The 25,047-nt window shown below is 33.1% G+C and overlaps 2 protein-coding genes across 4 annotated transcripts; one reads left to right on the forward strand and one right to left on the reverse strand.

The window, feature by feature from the left end:
- Positions 1–3,516: 3,516 nt before the first annotated feature.
- LOC18098372 (CLP protease regulatory subunit CLPX3, mitochondrial) lies at positions 3,517–12,466 on the reverse strand. 3 transcript variants are annotated; one of them, XM_052452631.1, is made up of 15 exons: positions 11,814–12,466; positions 9,065–9,126; positions 8,757–8,857; positions 8,530–8,613; positions 8,026–8,072; positions 7,873–7,947; positions 7,712–7,789; positions 7,132–7,194; positions 6,224–6,294; positions 6,031–6,130; positions 5,755–5,859; positions 5,410–5,472; positions 5,173–5,295; positions 4,673–4,816; positions 3,517–3,830 (listed from the first exon to the last, which is right to left on the reverse strand). In XM_052452631.1, the coding sequence occupies exons 1-15, from the start codon at positions 12,393–12,395 to the stop codon at positions 3,765–3,767; spliced, it is 1,764 nt and encodes a 587-aa protein (XP_052308591.1). In that variant the 5' UTR covers positions 12,396–12,466; the 3' UTR covers positions 3,517–3,764. The 3 variants fall into 3 exon arrangements, with proteins under 3 accessions (XP_052308591.1, XP_052308593.1, XP_052308592.1); XM_052452633.1 differs by having other exon boundaries at positions 9,065–9,110; positions 11,814–11,950; XM_052452632.1 differs by lacking the exon at positions 9,065–9,126 and having other exon boundaries at positions 11,814–11,982.
- A 5,494-nt stretch (positions 12,467–17,960) lies between these two features.
- LOC18098373 (protein root UVB sensitive 6) lies at positions 17,961–23,806 on the forward strand. The gene is made up of 13 exons (XM_006385032.3): positions 17,961–18,409; positions 18,492–18,590; positions 18,691–18,804; positions 20,639–20,710; positions 20,787–20,897; positions 20,978–21,097; positions 21,443–21,544; positions 21,660–21,732; positions 21,879–21,962; positions 22,076–22,140; positions 22,280–22,381; positions 22,470–22,652; positions 23,272–23,806. The coding sequence occupies exons 1-13, from the start codon at positions 18,068–18,070 to the stop codon at positions 23,332–23,334; spliced, it is 1,530 nt and encodes a 509-aa protein (XP_006385094.2). The 5' UTR covers positions 17,961–18,067; the 3' UTR covers positions 23,335–23,806.
- Positions 23,807–25,047: the final 1,241 nt, after the last annotated feature.

The raw sequence follows: 25,047 nt of genomic DNA on the forward strand, positions 1-25,047 counted from the left end.
TTCTTCTTCAATTTTCTCTGAAATAACAGCTCAGGGAGGTTACTTTATAGGTGCATTTAATGCCTCTAACCTCCACTAAATTTGACAACACCTGAATAAAAATGGTCACCTGACATTTCTCTAATATCCAGTATGGTCCGCTTAGGCCAATTGACAACACAACGGTCGTGGCGTCGGCCTAAACAAGCCAACTTAGGCAGCATTCTACTGACAAATTTGACAGTTCATGGTACCTACTTTGAACTAACAATCGGGATCCTTCCTAGCCGAACGAAGGGCCAAGATGTGGCATCATTAAAAAAATATCTTTCACCCCCTATAAATAGGGGTGGATTTCATGGCCTGAGCATGAAGAAAATCGGGTCCAAAGTTGGCCAGAAGTCAGGTTTTTCTTCTTATTTTTTCTCTTCCAGCCGACATCTCTCTCTCTTCTTTCTCTTTTTGTCGCCTCTTCAACCACTACCACCGTGAGAAACCACAACTCAACCTTCTCCTCTAACCTATCCCCTCGTCGGTGACAAATGATTAACCCTTATTTTAGGCAAGATCCGTGCCAGCCCTTCCAAAAAAAAAAAGATCAGACTTATTAGGCCGAAATCGTCCCAACCCTTTTGGGGCCGATGCGACCCAACTAGGTTGGGCTCGTCCTAGATTGTCGAGTCTGGCCCATATTAAAAATAGAGGAAGGAAACAGATTTGTTGGGCTGAGATCAGCCCAACACCTTTGTAGACTAAGCTCAGCCATATAGTTAGGTCGACCCATCCCAATGTATTAAATAATTATAATGTTATTATAATAATATAATATTATATAATTAAAAAAAACAAAAAAATCCAAAAAACAATCCTTTCAAAAAAATTATGATTTTCTTGCATATTTTTCTATCAATTTTGCATAATATCGGGCTGTATATTTACACTATAAGATACAGATCCAGTATCTAAAAATACAGTTTTCTCAGAAATATTTATTAAAAAAATAAAAAATTTCAAAGAAATCTCAAAACTTTTAAATTAATTTCCCCTTTTAAAGAAATAAAAAAATATTTTGTTTTCATGCATATAGTCAGATCCTAAAAAGTTTTCCAAGCATATTTTCATAAAAAAAATGCAACTTTTTCATATTTTAAAATGCAATAAAATGGATAACTAGTTTATGTTTACCCGTTAGGATTTGATCAAAATGTCAAAAACTCTTTACCAATCATTTTGTTCATTTTATATTATCGTTTAGATGTAGACTTTAATATTTGGAGGTATAAAACTACACGGTAGAGTATGCCCTCAAGTATTAATGATACAAAGTGCAAAATGAACGTGTTGCTAAAATCCAGACTTTAGAATGGTTAAGATTAAACTTTATGAGGTAGAGACTTCCTCACGAACAGATATTTGCCTGGGACCTTAGATGAAACCAACAAATAAAAACTCGACTTAGAAAAACAATCAAACAACAATGCAACTTACCTTAGGTAGGGTACACTGGGGGTGATGCGTCTTTTCCTTGCACAACCAGTCCATTACTCGGACTCTCGCAGACCATTAGGTTTCCTAGTAACCTTAATACTAGGTGGCGACTTCTGAATCTTAATCATAATTTTATGATTGAATCCAAAACTCTTTTTCTTCCCAACAACAATACCTCTCAGGAGGCACAATAGCTCGCCAGCCCGACGTCGCCCCCGCGACAACGTGGATGGCCATTCAGTTGAGATTTGATAATGATGGTATTGAATTATTCCAATTAGGTTGTTATGAGACATTAATATAATACATAAATTTGTGTCATTTTTTTTAGATCTAGGTATGGATCCAGAATTTATGTAATAATGGCAATGTGATGATCATGTTTAACAGGGGATATTATCGCAGGTCTGAGGTACAAGATTGATATACTAGACCAGTAGGTATCTTACATCATGGTATATCTAAATTGTTTCACTTAAATTGTGTTAGTTACAATTTCATTTTGGAATACGATTTATGAACAATAAATGGAAAAATAATAAGGTGTGAGAAAAGAAGGAATTGTGAACTTGATTAGTTGTCCAAGATAAATTGAAAATTGATGATACTCTGATATTGACATTTACTCAAATAAAAACTTGATTAGCCATTCCAGGATACAGATGCTAATGATCTTAATATAATTATATTGACATCAGCATGTTACCAAAAGTATGGAAAGGAAAATGTTGAACGAAACTTGATTAGCCTTCTAGGTCATGAAGGTTAATGATAACAACATGATTATATTGGTATTGACAATTACATGGACTTGATTAGTCATTCCAGATCATGGAGGCTAATGATGTTAATAGGGTTGCACTGGCATCAACATCATTTGAAAACTTGATTAGTTATCCATGAAGTAGAAGCTAATGATACCAAAAGAAATGATATCAACATAACCTTGATTTGTAACCAGTGAGATAATGACTAATGATATCGATCTAGAATTGATATTGACATTGATTTGGTTAACCTGAGTTATGGATGCTAGAGGACATAAGGGTGTTTGATAATGGAAATTTCTTTCGCATATGTAATGCAATGAAAAGAAAAAGATTCACCACATTGGATTATTAAAATACAATGATTTACATTCTTATCATTAATGTTAAGTAAGCAACCTGAGATTTATAAACTTTAATGTGTCTATATTTACTTACAGGTTCATTAATGGAAAAACTAATGTACTTATAATTAATGTAATGTATGAAATATTTTACGCTGTTAATGTAAATTTATGTGCAAGTATCTTTATTTGGGGCCATTTCATATTAATGTCTAGTTAGCATCTATTATTTGGGGTCATTTCATAAGTCAATAACATGAAATGTCATTATTATAAGAGAAATTTTGCTGAAATTTTAAATAAAAAAAATTCCAATATATTTTTTGATATGAAAATATGTACTTTAGTATCGGAAAATTGGGACCATTACAGTTTTTGTTTGATGTTGTTACAATGATGTGATTGTTGAATTGATGCATCAACAATGCCTATATCATGTTATATTTCGTGTTTGACAATATACTTGTTCAATTCTTTGAGTTGGTAAATGTCATTCATCTATATTATATATGGCTAACTATTTATTAAGACTATAAACTTTAAATAAATTATCTTCTTTTTATGTGTTTGATTTACTTTATTTTTATTTTTTAGGTAGCAAAGTAAAGGCTCGGATGGTGGAGGTATTAAGCATATTGAGGTCTCTGATATTTTAAATTATATTGTTTTTATTTAACATTTTATACATTATTTGGATTGCTATTTGTATATAATTTCATTCACTATTTGAAAGTCTTTGATGAAACGAAAAAAAAAAAGCCACAAGCTTTCTCCTCCCTTTCGTTTTCTCTTCTCCAACTCTTTTTCTTTCTCTCCTCTTTTCTTCATGTGTATTTCTTATTATAGTACAAGATGCTATTAAAAATATGTTTTATTTAAAAATACATTAAAATATATATTTTTTTATATCAACACACCAAAATCATAAAAACACACTAAAAAAAAAACATCAATTTAATATTTTTTCAACCAAACACAAAAACAAACAGTGCTGAATCATCTTCTTTTTCCCGAGGTTTCTCTCATCCCAGTTACCAGAATGTATAATTTTCATTTTGGGTGGGGTGCATCTCGCTTTAAGAGAAGAACATGAAACAAGAGCTTGAGAAAAAATCCATTTGCCCTAGTGAGTGTAATGTTTACATATTGGCGTTATGTACACATGGTAAATTAGTTAATGACATGCTCAAGGCCCTTGAGCAAGGTTCTGGTTCACCCTGCATTTCTCCATAGGCAACCCCACCACCTCTTCCTGCAAGGAAAAGTTTAATTTGGAAGTAATTCAACACACCAGGAAGTGCTCCTGGATGGCATTTTAAAAAAGGACTAACATAATTATGAAGCTGAAAGTATCATCAGCATAACAGATTCATCACTGTATATAGCTCAACAACACCGACGTAGATTCGAGTCTGTTTGGCATGACTTTTGACATAAAAATGAGTTAAATTTGAAGTATGTTAGGTAGAAAATGATTCGATGTAACTATTATGAAGGAAAAAAGCTAGTATAAGTTAGAATACATGTATCAAAAGTTTAAAATTTAACTTTTGATTAAATCAAAATTTTGAGTCAATTTTGTAACGAACTTCTAATTTAAGTCAAATTATTTCTAACCAAACATGATTCCCACTTTTCTTTTAGTCAAAAGTTAAAAACTAACTCAAAATTGAAATCCAAAAGTCATGCCAAACATAACCTAACATAATCTTGATAAAGAACTTTTGCATCAGATCCTCTCTCTCATTTTCTTTCCATTAGTTCAAACCACCCAAAAAATTGAGGAGAAATTAGGATCTTTCATCATATTCCCTTTTCTTTCCCTCCCTATTCTCCCCTCTCAAACAGTCAGTGTAGAAGCTTGTTCTTTTATTTACTGACAGCAGCCATATTGATGAACACTAAGGCCTGATCTCAAAGGAGAAAAAAAATCCAGTCTCCAAATAATGACATCAAGGGTAGAAGAAAACCTAGTTTGGCATAAAGAGCATGCCAAACTGAGGAAGATATTGAAAAACAGACAACGAGGTTAGAAGAAAAGCCTAGGTTGACAAAATAGGTGGGGCAGGAGAATTGTGTTTTAAACTCCTTTACCTTTCTCTCCTGCAATTTATGCTCCAGTGCACTGTCTCCATGGACAATTTTTGCTCCGCACCCCGGTGTATCCATCAAGCCAACAGCCTCTTCATCGACCAAAACAGCAGTTATGCAATTAGATTGTGACTTGTTTTCTGGAGTCTGTGCACCAAGAGGATAAGTGTCAAGAATAGAAGTTCGTACCTTAATTTTGTTTCCCTATGTCTACTTTTCCTACTTTAAATTGGTAGCTTAACCAGTTTCATCAAAATGTCACTCCCATAACTCATTGCAAATACTGATATGTTGTCAATCACAACTTTCAGAAAAAATAGAACCTAGCACTGCCAAGCATTTCACCTTCCATATCAAGGACACGAGGTCTATTAACTCTCTTTCACAGAGAAAGTATGTAAACTCAACTTTGTGAAGCATCAATAATTGACATCCAAGGAAATGCAATAAAAATAAAAGGTGAATCAAACTTTGACCATATACTCAGATCTATCAATGTATACCTCAAACATTGCTTCTGTCAGGATGTTTTCCAATATGGCTCTTAAACCTCGGGCCCCAGTGTTCTTTGCCATTGCTTTCTTTGCAATCAATCTCAATGCATTTCCCGTAAAATGTAAATTCACCTGAATTATTATAGGTATAACAAGTTAATACTATTTTGGTAAATTACCAAGTTACTATTGACAAGGCTTGTCTCGTCAACATCAGTCTCTAGGAAAGAAGGGACGCAAACTTACATTGTTCATATTGAAAATCTTCTTATACTGTTTACCAAGAGCATTTTTTGGCTCCATGAGGACCTGTAGCACAAAAACCATGCACATCCTTGTAATTGACAAAATGACAACATAAGGTAGACAGTGAAATAGAATCATCAGTTTCAACGTTCCAAGTCTTCTTTTGTTTGTTGCATGGTAAATAAAATACTATCATGAGGAAACAAAAGAAAGTTCAAAGGAAATTTGAGTACTCCTTTATATCTCTGCATGCTAACAAAGCAGATTCATTTTCTCAACAAGAATACCAGAACACCAAACAAGAATCAAAAGAATAACAAATGTCATCAGAAAGACAGAACACACCTGAACAAGTTGGTCCTCATTTAAAGCTAATAAGCTTGCTAAAACAGGAAATCGTCCAACAAATTCAGGAATGAGGCCATACGCAACAAGATCACCACTTTCTACCTGCAAGTCCAACAAAACTTGAGGCTTCCTACTCAAACAATTGAAGACCATGGATCTAGTGCATATTTGTAATAGAATAACTCATAATAACATCAAGCCAGGAAATAGAAAGTATAACACCATAAAAGAATACATCTGTTTCTTTAAAGCATTTTGGGTTTTGGTTCTCACAGATTCCAGCAGTGACGATGTCACCATTGCATTAGTTATTGCACCAGCCCTCATGTTTGCACGAACTGGTGCTCCAAAGCCAATAGAAGCATCTTGTCGTCTGGGAAAGAAAAGACAATTCTGATCTATCAAACTAAGCAAACTTTGGCAAACAAATTCTATTAACATACATCACCTAGAAAATGAAATTTACCGTTCTGAAATGGTTTTCTCCAAATTTACAAATGCCCCACCACATATGAAAAGGATGTCTTTTGTATCTACCTGCCACCATAAAAACTGAGTTATAAGATGCACAAGATAGCGATATTAACGACCAGGAAAACAAAAGCAGAAACAAGGAATGGTCCTCAGGTTGGTATGCAGGAAAAAAAAAGACAAGAAAACAATGAAGTATTAGTTGATTGACATTCTTAGAGCTTCTTCAGCATTGGGCATAGGCCTCACTTTTGTCTGCAAGAAAAGCCATTACGAATCCTGATAACTTGAGGAATCGGTCAAAGAAAAAGAAGAGGAAAGCAAGCATTAAGGACCTCCATGATGACATAAGACAAGAAGTACACTCAGAATAAAATCACCAAGTTACGTTTTCTCCTCTTAGTCCTTTAGCTTGGAAGAAAGAAGCAGTAGCTATATATTTACTCGTTCTCCTTTTTTATTCTTTAGCCTGGGAGAATCACCCCACTCCCATCACAATATTTTCAAATTTAATTTAACAATAAGGTACAAAGTATTCATCCCAAGCAGCATATCAAACAAAGGGAAAGCATATACCAAACCAAAATGAATTTTTCAGGTTTTCATTCAGACTAGAGCAACAAAAGCGGTAATTTTACTAAACCACCTGTGCTAGATATTTGACATTTTGAATGTTAAAATGCCTAATTGTATATAAAATACCAATATTCCTCAATAAATAAGAAATATCAAACAAAATTATGCTTCCCAGACATGATCAACACTGAGCATGTCAGCGAAGATAAGTTTCTATTCAACAACTTGCCAAGCAAAATCAAGCACAATTTGGAAGTTGCATACACATGCACAGAAACAGAAGGATGCCTGGGCCAACACAACCAAATAGCTTTAGGCCTAGTATACCTGGATTGTATCACCACGAGGATGCTTCCCAGGTCCTTTATCAGGAACTGGAACATTTACTGCCTGGAAAAGGAAATATTAGATCATATAAAACCAGATAAAATTAAAATCAAATTTTTCAAACAAGAAATCTCCAGTGGAACATATTCAATAATACAAATACCTAAGACAGATAATTTGGTAATTATCAGTAAGCTAACTAACACTATGCTGTCTCTTCCACAAATTTTTAGTATCACAATGCTGTAATACCTAAGACAAACTAAGCCAAGTGCAACAACAATGCAAACAGTGGGAAAATAGCTATTGCAAAAACTTTGAGAAAAAAATTCCCCCCATGTTGAACATATTCTAAGATTTTAAATTTCAATTGTGCTTGCATATTAAATTAGGGATAAAACATCCAATAATACAAATTTCACTTTCTTCCCAAGCTCAATTCATCTAAAACTAAGAGGTGCAAAATCAAAGAAAGAAATTAGTAGATTAACTGTGAACAGCATAATTCTACAAGTTCAACCAGATAGCATAGCTAATAAGAGTCAGAATTCTTTAACTGAGAAGTAAATGGTTCACTCACGGTTCCTTCCAACATTTTCAACAATGCCTGTTGAACACCCTCTCCAGACACATCTCTTCCAATGCTGGAACTCCCGGCCTGCACACAACTTGAGCAGTTATCATACACCGTGAATCAAATTATAGATAAAGGCAGAATCCACTTGTCAACAAATCATAGACCTTCATGGTTATTTTGTCAACTTCGTCAATGTAAACAATCCCTCGTTGAGCTGCTTCTACATTGAATTCAGCTACCTAGATTGCCAGCTAGAAAAAAGGTTATCCAAGATGAACACAGGCAAAAAGATGTAGCCAAAAGCTGGCAAACCATACCACTAGTAGCTTATATAATATTGATTCCACATCTTCTCCAACATAACCTGCCTGGAGTGAGAAATGGGGAGTCAGAATTTAAAAGTAGAATTTAGCCAAGTAACTGGATAAAGCTTTCACAAACAGCATCAACATCCTTTTAATATATATGGTGTAGTACACTGAGTAGAAATTCCATCCCTTTTCTTTGTTTATTTTTTGCAGAGAAGAAGTTCAGAAAAGTAACACTAAGCCCACAAATCATATGCTCCATGTTCATATCATAAACAAATATGAGCAATGCCCAGTTCATTTAAGATTTTTCTAACCTAACATAGCTCCAACTTATAGGAATTACTTTGATTTCAAGATGGAAAAGGAATCTGAATATACAACTTACCAAGTATTAGAGTGGAAGCAAAGGAAAGGAAAGCAATTTAGACAAGGGTATGTAAACAAACAGCACCAGAAATGACATTAAAATGTGGAGAATGTGAAGATACAGAACTGTGCAACAAAATAAACTTGCCTGTGTTAGCGTTGTTGCATCGGCAATGACGAAGGGTACATTCACAATACGAGCTAGTGTTTTTGCCAGTAATGTCTTCCCTATCCTTAGAATCAAGTTAAAATTACATGAATAAGACAGCAGTCAATCTAGGTAATAGGTTTGCAATTGTGCCTTCAGAAGAATAATGATTTAGCTATGTGCAATAACCAAATCATAAAAGCATGAACAGCATTTGTCGTACCTGAGCCAGTGGGACCCATCAACAGTACATTGCTCTTATCTAGCTCAATAAACTCGTTCTCATCATTCTCACCATCACTGTGACTCCAGGGTGCATGTGACCTAGGATAGCAAAGTATGTGTTAGGTAAAGAAGCATCAAATAGACAAACATCTGACTTTGATAATCACAACAGCCTAATCATAACTGTCAATTAACATTAAGAATGATATTGAAAAGAGCATTCAATGTGATATCAGAATAGATGATCGAGTAAAAAGCAATAAAGACCCCAAACCAATTCCAATAGAAAGAACATGAAAAACTAACTTTTTCTGCTTGGAGGCATGATATATCCTCTTGTAGTGGTTGTAAACTGCCACAGAAAGCACCTGATATATTATAATAGGTGTCAAAACAAACACCAAATGTGGAGAAACTAATATATCTGTAATACACAACTAGATTCAGATCCATCAAAATAAACTTTCACTCCTTTTTCATTTAGTTGCAAAGAAACAGTAAAAAAAATCAATATTTAAAAGTGCAAAAACTTTAGAGCTTTCATTTACTTGATTCCAGAAATAAACAATCATAAATGAACTCAGATTGACTAACAAATTCACAATAAGATTGATGTATGGGAAATTCACCATGAGCTATGATATCAGGTGGAGAAAAGAGCTTGAGGAAGATGAAAAAGTGAATAAACGGGGTTGAACAATCACTCTAAGCTAGGAAAACAACCATGCCTACATTTCTACATCTAGACACAAAATTCAAACTAGCAGACGATATGATCTACATGGTGGCAGGTTTTCTACCAGGGCTGCCAGCATGTGATTTCTATCCCTCGTGCTAAATAATGATTTTATTGAAGCAAACTCAGACCACATGACGTAGGGAGAAAAGATAAGATAGCTAACACACCCAAAGGCTGGTTATCTGGGCTGAACAACCAAGAAAGGAGAACAAACTCTAGTTATCTGGGCTGAATAGCAAGGAAAACAGAACAAACTCCTTATAAAATTATCAAAATATCAAAGTTGGTGTTTATTACAACAGTAGCAGCCCTTAAATACTAGTTAAAACCCTAGATCCTTGTAGGAAAAGGATTCCTAGTCTTATTCCACAAGTAAAACTACTTATCTTATAAAGGAAATACTTTAAAACGTCGCATGCTAATCACATGACCCTAGATTAATTAACCCTGAAATAATAAATATTCTAAAGAAAGCTCATGCGTCATTCTCCTTAGGGTGGAAGAAACCCGTCCTCAAGTTGAAACCATTCTCGCTTCGATCTCATGGATATTCAATCAAAACTCTCCGACCCATTTTCTTTTTTCTTTCTTTTTCCTGTTCAGATGTATAACAATTCTAGATATAAGCTTTAGTCTCTTCATGTTAAATTTTGAATAAGAAACATCAATTGACAACTTATTTCTTTTTCACTGACTTCTACAGTAATGAAATGAAAACCTCAAACTTGCTTTGCAACATGTGTTGTATTCATATCATCCCTGAACAAATTTGCCATTGTGATAATAGCAAACTTGTAATCAAAAGTTTCAACGTAGCCTAAATCAAAAATTTTCTTTTGTTGAGCAGCTTTCATGTTCTCTTTGCACTTAACCTCTAGCTTACTAATGAGGATATCATTGATGACATTATCGCTACTATTACTTTCATTATTAATGACATAATTAACATCATAATTGTCATCAAAAAAAAAATCATATATTGGTGGAGAATCCCAATCACAATTTATCTCGTCATAGAATGGTGAAGAACTCCACTCTTTCTCAACAAATAGTGCTTATTGCTCTTCAACTCTCTTCCTCCACTAAAGTGCAGTGTATTTTCCCTCTTCCAATCCACCTCACGCCATATGATTTATGGCTCCAGTATCATGAAAAGAGTCTTGATCTTTATGACTACCTTTCGGTATGTCTAAGGGATTATGATCACCTTCCAAAGTCTAATTTCAAACAGGGTTAATACCTCTTGCTTGAGTTAGTTTAGCATCCTTCGCAACTCCAACATCTCTTGGTTTTGGTTGAACCTAGGCACTCTCACTCACTTGGATGCCATCACCAAAATCAGGATTGATTTTAGGCATTTATATCAACTGACGTAGGGAGAAAAGACAAAAGATAGCTAGAGATAGCTAACACAGCTAAAGGCTAGTTTTCTTGGGCTGAACAACCAGAAAAGAGAACAAACTCTTTATAAAGTTATCAAAATATCAAGGTGGTTGTTTATTACTGCAGTAGAAACCCTTAAATACTAATTAAAACCCTAGATCCTTGTAGGAAAAGGATTCCTCGTCTTGGTCCGCAGTAAAACTACTTGACTTATAAAGGAAATGCTTTAAAAAGTCAAGCTAATCACAGGACCCTAGATTAATCAAGTAACCCTGATATCATAAATATTCTAAAAAAAGTCACCACTTATTGACTACACAAGCATTCATGTGATCTTTGGCATGATTGTCGAAGTTCCATGAGCTGGTTGTTGACCAAGAAGGCAAAATTACGCAATTTAAATTCAATGTTAGGGAGAGATTTCGTATTTCCTGACAAGCAGCACACTTGGGAGTAAAATTGTTACAACTCCCTCTAAAGAGCTCCGATACTCGCACCATTTGAAGCATTGGAAACTAGGCACGCGTACCTTTCTAGTCATGGATAGATTGCCTAGTGTTTTCTGTAGAATTAATACAGTTTTTCCTTTAAATTAATCCTAAAATTTGGGCCTTTTACGTGAGTTTTCAGCTGTCCTAAACCTTGTTTGGCACCATTTATCCCAACTTCATTTTTCTATGTAAATTTTTCATTTACAGGAATGCTCCTCTATCAAGCTATAAAATTAGCAATTCAACAACACTATGATGTTAATAACTGAAACAAGTTTTACAATCACAAGAAAAACCACACATGTAAAGGCAATTCGCAAAACATCAATAAAAACTCCATTAATTTCAACTGTAAAAACAAATTCGATCATTGAAAACCCTTTTATACAAGTTACCACTAAGTACACAAATTCAACACGAAAGAGAAGAAAAAAAGGCAAACCTTTTTGGCTTTGTCCTGACCAATAACAAACTCATCGAGCCCTTTACAAATCTCTTTAGGCGTAGGCAACTCTCTCTCCAACCCCCCACCGCCACCTCCACCACTAACTTCCTCCGCGTTTCTCCCACTTTTACCACATTCTTTCTCAATAATCCCCTCTACATCCTTACAGTTATTATTATTATTATTATTATACAAACCCTTAACCCTACCAAGCTCAATGAAGTTCCCCTGTAGAGGCTCCAACTTAAACGGCCTAAAATAAAACGCTGTTTTGCAAGCAGGACAGAAATTGACCGCTTGATAGATACCGGTTTCTCGTCCGGTAATTGATAAAGGCCGGTTCGAGAATAGGACCGGCATATGAGAGGTGCATCGAGGACAGTTAACGTCAGCCTTGATGTAGTCGTAGTCTGCTGTAGTCTTGTCGCTTAATCGCCGAATAAACCCTAAACCTAGGGTTTTTGTCGATGTTTGTGAGAGAATTAGGGGTTTTGTTGGCGGCGAAGTGAAAGTTTTGGTGGTTAGGTGTTTGAGTGCGGTGTTTGCGATGGCTTTGGAGTGTTTGAGAAGCGAAAGCATGATGGTTAAAGTGGTGGTCGTGGTGGAGCTGACAGAAGCTAAGGAAACAGGCTCCAGTTCTACTTTTAATGCTTTTCTTTGTTTTTTTTATTTTATTTTTAGAGAAATTTTTCTTATTTTATTTTTATTTTTAAGTTAATTGAAACTTTTTCGAAACAAGAATTCAAAATAAAATAAAAAGAATACGAATGAAAGTTTGTCGGTAATAATAAAATTGCTTCTTATTCATTAAATCTTTGAAGTACATATTGAGACAACATAGTTTCATCATTTAATTAAAACAATAACAATTTTAACTATCCATTCTATCGAACGGCCGACCAAATTAATTAATATACCCACTTGGTCAACCGATTGAAAACAAAATCAAGCATTTTTATTAGTTATCATTTATTTATTTATTAACTTTTAGTGAAGCATTTATCATTATTTATTTTCATGAATAAACGAAATTTCTACCAAATATTTGATAGATTTCCCTTATTTTTTGATATATCAAATTATGAGGAACTTTTTTTTATCACAATTCACATCATAGTCATAGACTCATATTCCAACTATCCTAGATTTTATCTCATATCATTATATCTCGTGATTCAAAAATTTTATAAATAATAAACAAATACATAATATTATATAGATTCATTAAGAAACATTATAAATTAGATTCATGCATTCTAAATTATAATGTACTAAATGAAATTCATAATATTGTAATTGTCTAATAAGTAATTTTTTTCAAAAATGATATATATATCATACATCTTAACATTATTTATATGCCAAAACTTATATTATAAAAGAATTAATATTTTAAAATTACATCTTCATTAATTAAACAAATAAATCCTAATGTCTATCATTATACACGAGGCTCTGTAGTACCTAAAATACATTTAACATTAAAGATGTGTTTGTTTCTCGAAAAGTGATTTCTGAAAAACCACTTTTCAAACTTCCCCGTGTTTGTTTATCATTAAAAAAGTAGGTCAACGAAAAACATTTTTCTGTCAAAAGAAAATTTAGCTTGATTTTCAGGAAAGTGTTTTCATTTAATTTTGGACAGGAAACACTTTTCAGAAATTGTGGAAAAAATTAGAAATATCATATTATTTGTTGATTATGTAAAATTTGATCCTCAAACTTTTGATTGCTATATATTTTGTTTGAATCTTTTTTTTTTTAATTTCATCCCTTAAAATTTGATTTAATTTGATTTTTATATTAAATTTGGTCCTTATTTTTATTATTGTTATTTACTTTTCTCTTATTATTTTTTAATTAAATTTTTTTATCTATCAAATTTGATTCTCATTCTTTTGATTGCTACTTATTTTATTTAAAATAATTTATGAAATTGTAATTATTATTATTTGAATTTCATCATCTTTCAATTTTTTTATCTATTAGATTTGATCTCTATTATTTTTATTATTATTTATTTTATTTGAGATAATTTATTAAATTAGATTTTTTTTTTTAATTTTATTCTCATTCAACTTTTTAATTTGTAAGATTTGTTCCTTATTATTTTAATAAACTTAAAAAAAAAACATTAATAAATTTTTTTTCACTTTATTGAAAATTACTTTGTTGGAAACTTTCAACCCCTTCCTTCTTACATGCAACCAGCCCTCTCCTCTCTTTCCCTCACAATTTTTTCACTTTATTTCTTGTTAATTCATTTGTTAAATGATATTTTCTCTACCTAGTAATCTAAAACTTGTGTGGACTTAACAATTTTAGTGTTTTTCTCTCAATTCTGATGAAAGAAAATTTGAAATCCTCCCTGTCCTATTTGTCTCAATGTTGCTGGCCATATAGAGGAGAGAATAGGGTATTTATAGTCTCATTCTTTTTTAATTATACTTTGGCTCATTCTTTTTTTTTTTACAATTTGATTTGTACCTCTTTACATCTTTTAAAATCCCCTCTAGCAATGGAATTTATTTAATTTTCTATACATTTAACCCCACCTTTTTTTTACCATAAAGTTAATTTTAAGTTTTTTTTTTTTTGTAAAAGTTTATTTTTGGGGTTTGCACTTCTCCTCTCCCTATTTTGATTTTTCAGGGAATATTTATAGGATTTTAAATTAGAATTTTGATTAAGGTTCGATCATGGTTGATCAATGCTTGACCATCTGATTCAAAATAGTAGGGTTTGTTTTTACGGTTGTGAGCTTCGTACCTCGATATAATTTTTTAAATTTTTCGATCCCAATCAATTAAGCAATCTTCTTCACTGTTTAAGTCAATATCATCAATTTCTATTTCATTTCAGTTAATATCATAACTTTTAATCATAATTTTCACCTTTCTCGTTTAGTTATACTAGAAAAAATATATGCATCACGTCACAAACCGACCTAAAATTTTTTCAATATAAAAAACAATGTTTAGGCGACGCAAGCATTCATAGAAAAGCAGGTCATTGACTTGGTTGTGTTTAATAAGCTCGACTAATTTAGATAATATGAACAAAAAAAGACAACAATAATAAATGAACTTACAAAAAAATGACAAAGTAAAAAAGGCCAAACAACTTAACTCGAGTCCAACTGGGATAGCATGCCAAATATGCGACCTACTTGTGACATCGGATAACCCTATCAAACGCAAACTGAATAGAACTATGAAGTTCAATTATTAAACAATTCAATGTTAAAGGGCATAACTAAAAAAGTAATTAAAAATATCATTATACCCCAACACTAATACCATTGATTTTTTGTTGAGAAAGCAAAACGGTAATATACTATTGTGGTGAATAATAATTCATGTCTAGTTGAACAATGAATTTTCATGCATTTTAAAGTTTTATTTCTTTTTAATTCATGAATTGGATTATATATGCAGAGGTTACCAGATAAATATTTATTTGCTAGCTTTCACTTGCATAACAATGAAACTCTAGTTATTATAGCGAATCTTATTTTTATATGAATGAAAAAATAACATTATCGAAACACATGTTAAAAAAAATCACCAAAGCAGCTAGAAAATAAAAAAAACATTGATCAAAGTCAATTTGCATGATCAAAAACACTTATTAAAGTCAATTTGCATGATCAAAAATTTCTTTGGTAGTGTAATAATAATAATTTTTTAAAATATATATTTTTAAAATAGATTGAAATAATATTTTTTTTATTTTAAAATTTTATTTTGGATTTAAACACATTAAAATAATATAAAAATAAAAATAAATTGAATTTTTTTTTATATAAAAACACTTTCCAATAACTAATTTGATATAACAGGACAAGATTAACCTATTTTTTTCAATTAATAATAAATGATTGATCGTCCTTTACTTCCTCCGACAGGTTCATTGTCTCGCATCTCTTGCTTTGATTTCATCGAAAAAGTAGATTAATTTGTCGCGTTGCACATCCACGTGCGCAAAATGGAAGGAAGCTCGGATACCATGGACAGGACAGTTTTTTTGTGAAACCGAGTTGCTTTTAACACGTGGACTGATCTTGAATCAGAGAGACGTCAGATGCAGTGTTCCACGTGTCTACTATATCCAATCCCTGTAACCCCAGCCGTTCCCACGTCAGCAGGAGCAAGATGCTCTTTGTTTACAGCTGTGTGGCTCTCTTGTTTACCGGGGACCGTTTGTTTTTGCTGTATATTTTTGTGATAGAATTCATTATTTTTTAAATTTTTTTATTTGAAATTGTATTTTTTTAATTTTTTTATATACTAATATTAAAAATATTTTTTTAAAAAATAAAAATATATATATTATTTTCATGTATTTTTAAGTAAAAAATATTTTAAAAAGTAATTATTACCATACTTTCAAACACTATTTTTAAGAGAAACAAATAAAAAATTAGTTTGGTATTCATCTAAAAATAATAAAAGAACCCTTTTTCTTTCAAGTTTCAACCATATTTTTTGTATTTAATTTCTTTTTAAATGGTAGAATTGGAGAAATAATTAAAATTAAAAAAATATAACCAAGGAGTTAGTTATATTGTTAATTTAATTTTTTTTACTAAGTTAATTATTAATTAATTTATTAAGTTAAAGAATCATATTTAAATCGATTACAGCTAGCCTATTTGGTCCCCATTATATTAATTGATATTTGTTTTTATCAATTTGATTTAGAAATTGAGTTTCTTAATTAAATTCAAGTCTAGAATTTCATAGGTTGTGTTTATGAAAAATTAATCGAGTTCTAGAAAATTCACCCGGGTTTGCTCATTTTTTCCATGTTTTTAAGTTTTTTTTCTAGTTTTATCCCTTAATATTTTTTTAATTGGTGATTGAACTCCTTTATTTTTTTATTTTTTTCTATAGGATTTTCTACTAATTTCAATGATGACCTTAGTTATCTTGGGTCTTTTTATTTATTATGTCCCTGTTAAATTTACCTTTTTAAAAAAATATTATTTTTCAATTATATTAAATTAATTGATTGAATATAAACATGAGATGTTCTTCTCATGATATTTTATTTAGTTTGCTTTTTAGATCATTATTTTGATATCGTCATAGAACCTTTCGTAATGAAGCTTGAACTGTTCCAAAAAGTTCTTTCTAATGATTGAGCGGTGTTCACGGCAAAACAACGGTAATTCTCTAACTTTTCATCTTGAGTATGATATTAACAAAATATTTTTTTATACTTAACTATTGTTTTTGTTGTTGTTCGTGTTGTTTATGATGTATTTATTAAATTATATTATTAAATTATCTTTGCTTGTTTAACCATGTTAAGTTAATAATCTAGATTTTATATTTTATTGTTTCTTTAAAAATACTGGAATCACCTTAATATTTTTTTTACACTAGAATTTTTTTTTACCGGGCTCGTGACCATTTCTTGGTGTTAAAGATTAATTTCTAAGGCTAGTGGCATCCTTCGTAGAGGCCATCTGTTTAAGCTATTCTTCTTCCTTTTGGTTGAAAAGCTTTATTTTATTTAGTTTGTGATTGTATCATGGTAGTTTTTAAGTTTTTAAAATATTATAAATTATAGTATTTTCTTAATTAAAATTTTAAAAAAGATTTTTTAGTAAGATAAATATAAATAATTATTAATTAACCAAATACTTTTAAATACATAATTAAATCAAAACACGGTTAGACTACATTACTAAAGCTTAATAAATACTATTTTTTAAAAATATTATTTTTATTTAAATATATATTTAAATATATTTTATTTAAATATTTTATTTAATTTTTAATATTAACATATCAAAATTATAAAAAAATCAATTCAATACTTTATAACCATCTTACTCTTGAAAGTAGTAAATTTTGATGATGTTTATTTTTGTAGTTAAAACTATGTTTTATGATTTTTTTACTTGAATAATTTTTATATATTTTTCAATCGTTTTAATATGTTAATATTAAAAATAAAAAATATTATTTTTATATATTTTTAAAATAAAAAAATATTTTAAGAAATAACCGATATTTTCTAACAGTAACTTCACGACAATCCCGAACACGCACTTCAGTTTTCCCCTTGGTGGTTGCCAATCGTAATCTTCTTCCGTGTAGGGACAGGCCACCTGCCTATGTTAAATGGCACCCGTTTCCTCTCTCCTTTTCCCGTTAATTCCAAAGCCCTCTCCTCTCAATAAAATCCCACTCACTTCCCATCTCCACGCCCCCACAACACAAAACGACACCATATCTTCAATGCCTCCGATCAAAATGAAGCAATCGCCGAACCACACGGCGCAAAGCCTAACCACGTCTACCACTTCCTCACAAGAAGCGCGTCGTCTTGTCCGTGAAACGCTGCGTATAAGCGCTAACTTGGCTTCTTCTCCCTCTCCTTCTCCTCCTGCCAATCCACCCACACTCTCTCAATCGGCTCTTCTAGAAGACGAATTTCTCGGTTCCACCTTGAGATTGATTTGTTGTGAGGAAATTGATGGCCGGAGATGGAAGTATGTCGCTGAGAGAGACGCCTCTGGACGGTTCAAGAAGAATTCTATTCGCGCCGTTGGATTGCAGACTCCGCAAGCTCCCGTTGAGGTTTCTGGATTTTATTTGATGAATTATTTATTATTGTTAAAGAAATTGTGGATTTTTATCATGAAGTGATTTAATGGTGCAGGAATTGATGGGATTCATTAGATCCTATGTAGTCCCTGAAGGTTTTCCTGATAGTGTTATTCCATCCTATGTGCCATACATGACTTGGAGAGCTTTGAAGGTATGCGTGCGTTTGTTTCGAGGCTGGGGTTAGGGCTGGCTTGGCTTTTAGGGGGAGGGGCAATATACTTAACTACTTTTTTGCTCTGCTTTTATTGCAGCATTTCTTTGGCGGAGCGATGGGAGTTTTCACAACGAAAACCCTTTTGAATTCAGTTGGAGTCTCTAAGAGCCAAGCTATTCCTGGGGCTGTCGCTATCAATTGGATTCTCAAGGTAAGGGTTATAGTTATACATTTCGCAAAAAGCAAGTTTTTTTTTATGTCATTTTGCTTTTGTTTTTTTGTTTGTCATTTATTAGTTATGTATGACAAGGTTTCACACACTAAATTTATATTTTTGACACTTGCTTTTAGTTGCAATTAGAGATTTGTTGTGGCAGACTAACTGGTTGTATGCCTTAATAGTAACAGGGATTGCCAATTGCGCCTTATTGTTTCTTAATAAAATGGACTTATTCATAAAGATGTCTTTTTGAATTTTGATGTTCGATGGGGCCTATGCACAGACTCATGATTTTCAAAACAATTTAAAAATGCTCAATTATCTTACCAAGCAGCAATTTCTAAGGTGCATGAATGGCCGACAATGCATGCCAAGCCTAGATTTACCTTGTAGAATTGCTTCATCCACGGGAATTATAAATGAGTGGTAGAAAGTGGCTATCCACTACTACATTCTTCAAAGATGTAGTAATTGTAATAGTGCTTGATAGGGCATGGGATTAAAGAAAAACAAATTAGGGACGAGAAGTTACAACTAATATTATCACTATAAGCTCATGTTACTAATCTTATCACCGTAAGATTAAAACCTAAGCAAGCTGTCAAAGTGTAGAAGTCATCTTCACATTGAATTTAGAAACTACAAGATTAAAGTCCCCTTTCCTGCGTCAAAATCTACACAGCTGATACTATCACTATAAGCCCATGTGATTGATTTTCCAAATAAAGCTAAAATAGGCCCCACCTGATCAAACAACAAAATCCAGAGACAATAAAAAAACTGAAAGAATCACTGAAACCAGAAGCTAAATCTCAACATCAACATCAACACAAGATGGGATTAGAGAAGGATTAGAAAACTTGGTGAGGCAAGAGAGAGATCATGTATAGGGTGCCAACATTGGGAGTGCCAAGTCGGCAGCGGCAGAGGGGGTGGTGGGGAGTTAAAGAAAGGACGTGGTGTTTCTTGGATTGATTAGGTGTTTGTAATGATTTAGGGATTCTTTGTTTTTTTCATGGAAGGGATAGGGTAATCTATGGATTAAGGAGAGACACAAAGAGAAAGATCAGTGATTTGAGGTTATTGTAGATATTGCAGAGAGAGAGAATCCAGTTGTAGAAAAAAAAGCAGGTTTTTTTTTTGTTTTTTACATTCTAATTAGATTTAGGTTTTATTTTTTAATTAAATCATGTTTTTATTTGTGATCAAGTTAAAAAAAATTGATTTTTTTAGTTTTCTCATGTAATTGTTTTTTGTGAGGGACTATATCAGGTCAAACTTGGTTACAATGGCAGATTTCACACATTTACTGTGTCATTCATCACCTACTCGCGATGTCTCAAATGGAATGTCCTGATTGTAAAAGGAATAAAACATAGTGTGACTTATGCACAAAATTTTTATTCGAGGAACTCAACTAATCAAATTGATCAAGTACAAGGATGGGGTGTGTATCAAGCCCCACATCTGCATAAATAGTTATGCTTCTGGTTCAATTACTTTCTAGAGTTTCATGCTGCTACCATCTAAAAGATTTTCTCTTGCATCCAGAAGCAATTGCAAAAGAAAATGTCTTAAGTGCTCACATTGTTCTTGAGTCTCGAGTCCCACATGCAAGCATGCATCCATCCACCCATTTACAAAAATATACAAACATGTTGTGTTTGTGTGTCTGTGTCACAAAAAAGCCTTATACACAAATCAGTTGGGTTTCCGCTTTATGGATTTTTGCACTATCCATGCGATCATAAACCAAACAAGCCTTTATACCAATGTAGCATATAAATTGTGGGTGTAAATTCATCATGTTATCTAATATTTGCAGGATGGTGCTGGTCGTGTTGGAAAAATGCTTTATGCACGACAAGGAAAGAAATTTGATTATGATCTAAAACAGGTACAGTTGATCAATTTTCAGTTAATTGCACAGGCAGTTCTTACAGGGTGGTAGCTGACTTAACAATGCATTATAGTTGCGATTTGCGGGGGACCTTCTCATGGAATTGGGTGCTGCGGTGGAGTTGGCAACTGCAGCAGTCCCACACCTTTTTCTTCCTTTGGCTTGTGCTGCTAATGTGGCAAAGGTTTGATAGTCACTTGTTTGCAAAATGTATACCTGTTTGAATTGGTTCTACAGTTTCATATTCTTCATTACTTCTTATAGAATGTTGCTGCTGTAACATCAACATCCACTCGTACACCAATTTACAAAGCCTTTGCCAAAGGAGAAAACATAGGGGATGTCACTGCCAAGGGAGAATGTGTTGGCAACGTGGCTGATTTGGTATGGTATTCAAATCCTACTCAAATTTATGAAGTGCAGAGACTCTGATTTATAAATCAATTTTTAACCAATTGCGAATCTCTGAAAAAAAATGCCACAATATTGGATCAGTTTTATTAATATAATAAAGATTGCCAAAACAGTATTTGTAAATTGATTTTTGTATGGCGGCATTGCATTGTTTTTATCAACTGCTTTAATGCAATTACTTAAAAAGTATTGAATAGGTATTGCAATTTGGATGCTTTGAAGTTCATATAGAATATCTTCTTTGTATAACAAATGAACCATGCGAGTATTTGTCTCGCTTGGATGTTAATTTATGGGAACTTGTGTCTTTTGAAGCTGGGAACTGGGCTGAGCATAATGATCTCAAAAAGAAATCCATCCCTGGTTACCACATTTGCATTACTTTCATGTGGGTACGTCCTCAGCTCTTACCAGGAGGTATGATTATGAAGAGAGAGCATTGGTGTTATATTGGCACACTTCTAATTTTCTTTTTATGTGATAATGGAAGTTGAGTTAATTGTCCTGACTGCCAGCATGTGCTTTTTTATAGGTTAAATCTGTAGTTTTGCACACCTTGAACGGGGCCAGATTCAGTGTGGCTGTGGAGTCTTTTCTTAAGACAGGTTATATGTGCTCTGCATGAAACAAGATTATTGTATTTATTTCTTCAATCTGGTGGCTGCATGATATTACTAAATTAAGTTGAGTTCCTTGGTTAAGCAGGATTTTGTTTTTTCTCACGCACATTGTGTTTTATATTCATCTGCAGGGCAAGTTCCCTCATTGCACGAGGGGAATGTGAAGGAAAATATATTCAATTTTCCGTGGTTGAAAGATAGGTCTATCTCTCTAGGTATGCTTATAAAATTAGGATTGTTTCTCTTGCAAGCATACAAGCATACAATCACACATACATGAATCATCTGTCCCTGATTTTATATGAGGTTTGTTCCCACTGTTTGGCAGGACCAAGGTTTAAAGATGCGTTTCAAGATCCAAGAGCATATCTTGCCATCGAGCCTCTCTTCGAGGTAATGCCCCTATCTGATAGGAAGCATATTTGAGTGTGGTTAATCTATCTTTACCACTATGGATCGAGTACTTCTTTTGCATTGATTGCCCATTTATATTTCTTACATCTGTTGAATGTGTGTCACTGAACGATGACAGAGAGAGAGATATATAGTGACTTATAACCCATCAAAGGATAAAGTGTATGCATTGCTCAAGGATCAAGCAAAGCCGGATGACATAGTAAAAGCAGCATTCCACGTGAGAGATATTTGACTGCTTTGAATTCTATACTTGTTACATTAGGAAGAAAGAATTTGCCTATTTATACACATTATTTGTACTACAGGCCCATGTGCTTATGCATTTCATACATTCATCAAACAACAATTGCTCTTCACCCAGCAAGCAGCAGGAATATGGTCATTCAAACTTTATCCTCTCAGCTGCTGATCTTGAGTCTCATATTGCTGAGTCGTGCAAGATGGTCTCAACCTTGTATGCTCCTTTCAAAAGTAAAGCTGCAGAACAAGTAAGTAGAAGTCGATTGATCTTGTTTATGACCATTATATCTGCTAGCAAACAACTGTTCACTGTAGAAAGGGAAAGATCTTAGATGTGCCGTGCACTGCACTTGCTTGCTTTACAGATTGTTGGCTTTTGTGATGATTTCCTTTCTTGAGAAATATTTTAAGTGCCAACAAATAGGAAGACTAGACATGTACTTGTATACAGTAGAATGTTTGGCAACTAGATCACATTTACAATTGCAGTTCTTTTAAGAAGTAGAAGAGATGAGATCGGTTGACATCCCCTTTTAAATTGATGTACAATCAGTGGTTCAAGTGCCCAACTGCCCAACATCAGGCTTCTAGAAATATTAATATTAACTAACTCAAACTTGGTGTTTGAAAACACCCAAAAGTGCCTTTTGGTGCAACATTGCCCAGGGGTTGCTATTGGAAAGCATTTCGGTTTTTAGCCCGAGCTAGCGCCATCTTTGAACATCTCCGCTCTGTTGCAAATGAACCCAAGAATGAAATCAAATTCCGCAATGTGATTGGGTGTTCTGGACATTGATGCTTGATGTCTGATATGGTTATGATACTCATGTTGACATGCATGCTTTCTTTTTTCTTTTTTTCTCTTAGGGTTGGAGAATGTCAGAATCGCATCTTAATCCCGGCAGAGCTAGGCTCGTGTTAAATAGCTAAACGGGACAATTTACCCTCAAAACTTCCATTTTTGTAAAGTCAGGTGCTCAGACAACATTCGATACTGCGGACAGGTCAACCGCCAAATCATGGAAAACATGCACCTAAAGAGCTGACAATAGATGGCAGGGCCATGGTGAACATGGGCACATCAAGCTGGTCAGTTTTTTCCATTAAGCACCCTCAATGCAGTTTACAGTGCTGCTTAGAGATAAAGTTGGATATGCCAAGGCGTGGCTTTGAGTTGTATATTCAAGTCATTGCATTTTATAGAATGAAGCTGTATCGTAATACATATACGAGAAAAGTTTTGGGTTTTCTTTTTGTATATTTTTGCTTTTTATTTATTTATTTAGGTTCTTTCTTTGTTGTTTGTCTTTGTTCTTCTTGTAGACAGTCTGCATTGCCTCAATGTTCTGTAAGAACCCATTGAAATGCATTTTAAGATCAAAGCTTTTCACGTTTGCTCAAATGTTAGAAGAGATTAAAGAATGATGTGCTATTTTCTTTTCTGCGACCATTCTCTGTACACAGTAACTTCCAAGTCACGAGCACCATTATTTTTAACAGTGCAGGTCATAATAGAACTGCTTTTCAGCAGCATATTCAACTTCAATCACATCTGCTACCTGTCTGCTGCCTGTATCTCTTGGCATCCTGTGTATGACTGGTTAGCTTTTGCTTTTTCTGGGGATAGAAGTGACGAGACATTGATTTTTTGGTACTTGGATAGCAGATTTATTTTGTTTTCGCTGTCGTTTTAATTTTAACCAAGTGTGAAGTGAAAACTGCCATGCTTATGCATTTACGGTATACACAAACGCACACAAATATTCTCACATACATGAAATGAAGTATGCTCTCCTGATTGATTGGCTTGTCGAGGAAAATATATCTCAGTGGCAAACAAAAGCCATGTTGTTTTAAAAATTTATATATTATTCTTCAAGAAGTTGCCGTTATTTTTATATTTCTCTTCCAGGAATCCTGATTTGTGGGCCCAATTCTTGTGAACATAATCCATTCAAACGGCTAGCAATGTATGGGTGGTAGATTGGCCATACGTCCCAGCACTTTTCACCAGAGTTTCACACAAGTTTTTATTAGAATAGGTCAACGGGGATGTCATCTCATAAAATATTTCCTCAATAATATTAAATACTGGCCCAGAAGATCATGCGGACTCTTTAACGAGGATGACTTCGTTTTTTTTGGTTTCACTCTCGTTATCCTCAAGGTTTATTTTTCAAGTTGAATCAGAAAAAAATAAAGATAAGAAAAATAAAATAGAACAAGCTAGAAATGAAGATGAAATTATGTTTGGTAATAGTATATAAGATATAATAATATATTTTATTTTAGTCTTCTGCCATCAAAGTTAACTCAAAATTTTCTTTATTTTTATGTTATGATCTTCAACCAAATAAGTTTATATTTTTATTGTCTTTATTTTTTATTTCTAAATAATAACCAAACACTACCTTAACTATTTACAATACCATATACACACACTATCATTTATGCACAATATCATTTCAGAAGAGACAGAAATATATATAGGTGATCTATGTTGAAATTTCCACTGCATAATGAATCTGCATCTTGGGATGCCAATTGAGAAGAATGTAAAGTTGCTTGCTTTTTAATTTTATATTCCTCCACTAATGTTGTAGAAATTTATTATTTCTGTAGAAACTGAGAAAGATGCATTTG

The sequence above is a fragment of the Populus trichocarpa genome, chromosome 4, assembly GCF_000002775.5.
Source record: "Populus trichocarpa isolate Nisqually-1 chromosome 4, P.trichocarpa_v4.1, whole genome shotgun sequence".
In the NCBI taxonomy this organism is placed as follows: domain Eukaryota; kingdom Viridiplantae; phylum Streptophyta; class Magnoliopsida; order Malpighiales; family Salicaceae; genus Populus; species Populus trichocarpa.

What these genes read in the sequence shown, in the direction of transcription:
- LOC18098372 (XM_052452631.1), bottom strand. Translation starts at nt 12,395, where the DNA reads ATGCTTTCGCTTCTCAAACACTCCAAAGCCATCGCAAACACCGCACTC. An exon ending in AGATTTTCAATATGAACAAT is followed by an intron (nt 5,296 to 5,409) that starts GTAAGTTTGCGT and finishes ATAATAATTCAG; the next exon opens with GTGAATTTACATTTTACGGG. An exon ending in ATAAATTGCAGGAGAGAAAG is followed by an intron (nt 3,831 to 4,672) that starts GTAAAGGAGTTT and finishes TTTTCCTTGCAG; the next exon opens with GAAGAGGTGGTGGGGTTGCC.
- LOC18098373 (XM_006385032.3), top strand. Translation starts at nt 18,068, where the DNA reads ATGCCTCCGATCAAAATGAAGCAATCGCCGAACCACACGGCGCAAAGC. An exon ending in CTATCAATTGGATTCTCAAG is followed by an intron (nt 18,805 to 20,638) that starts GTAAGGGTTATA and finishes TAATATTTGCAG; the next exon opens with GATGGTGCTGGTCGTGTTGG. An exon ending in TAGTAAAAGCAGCATTCCAC is followed by an intron (nt 22,382 to 22,469) that starts GTGAGAGATATT and finishes TTTGTACTACAG; the next exon opens with GCCCATGTGCTTATGCATTT.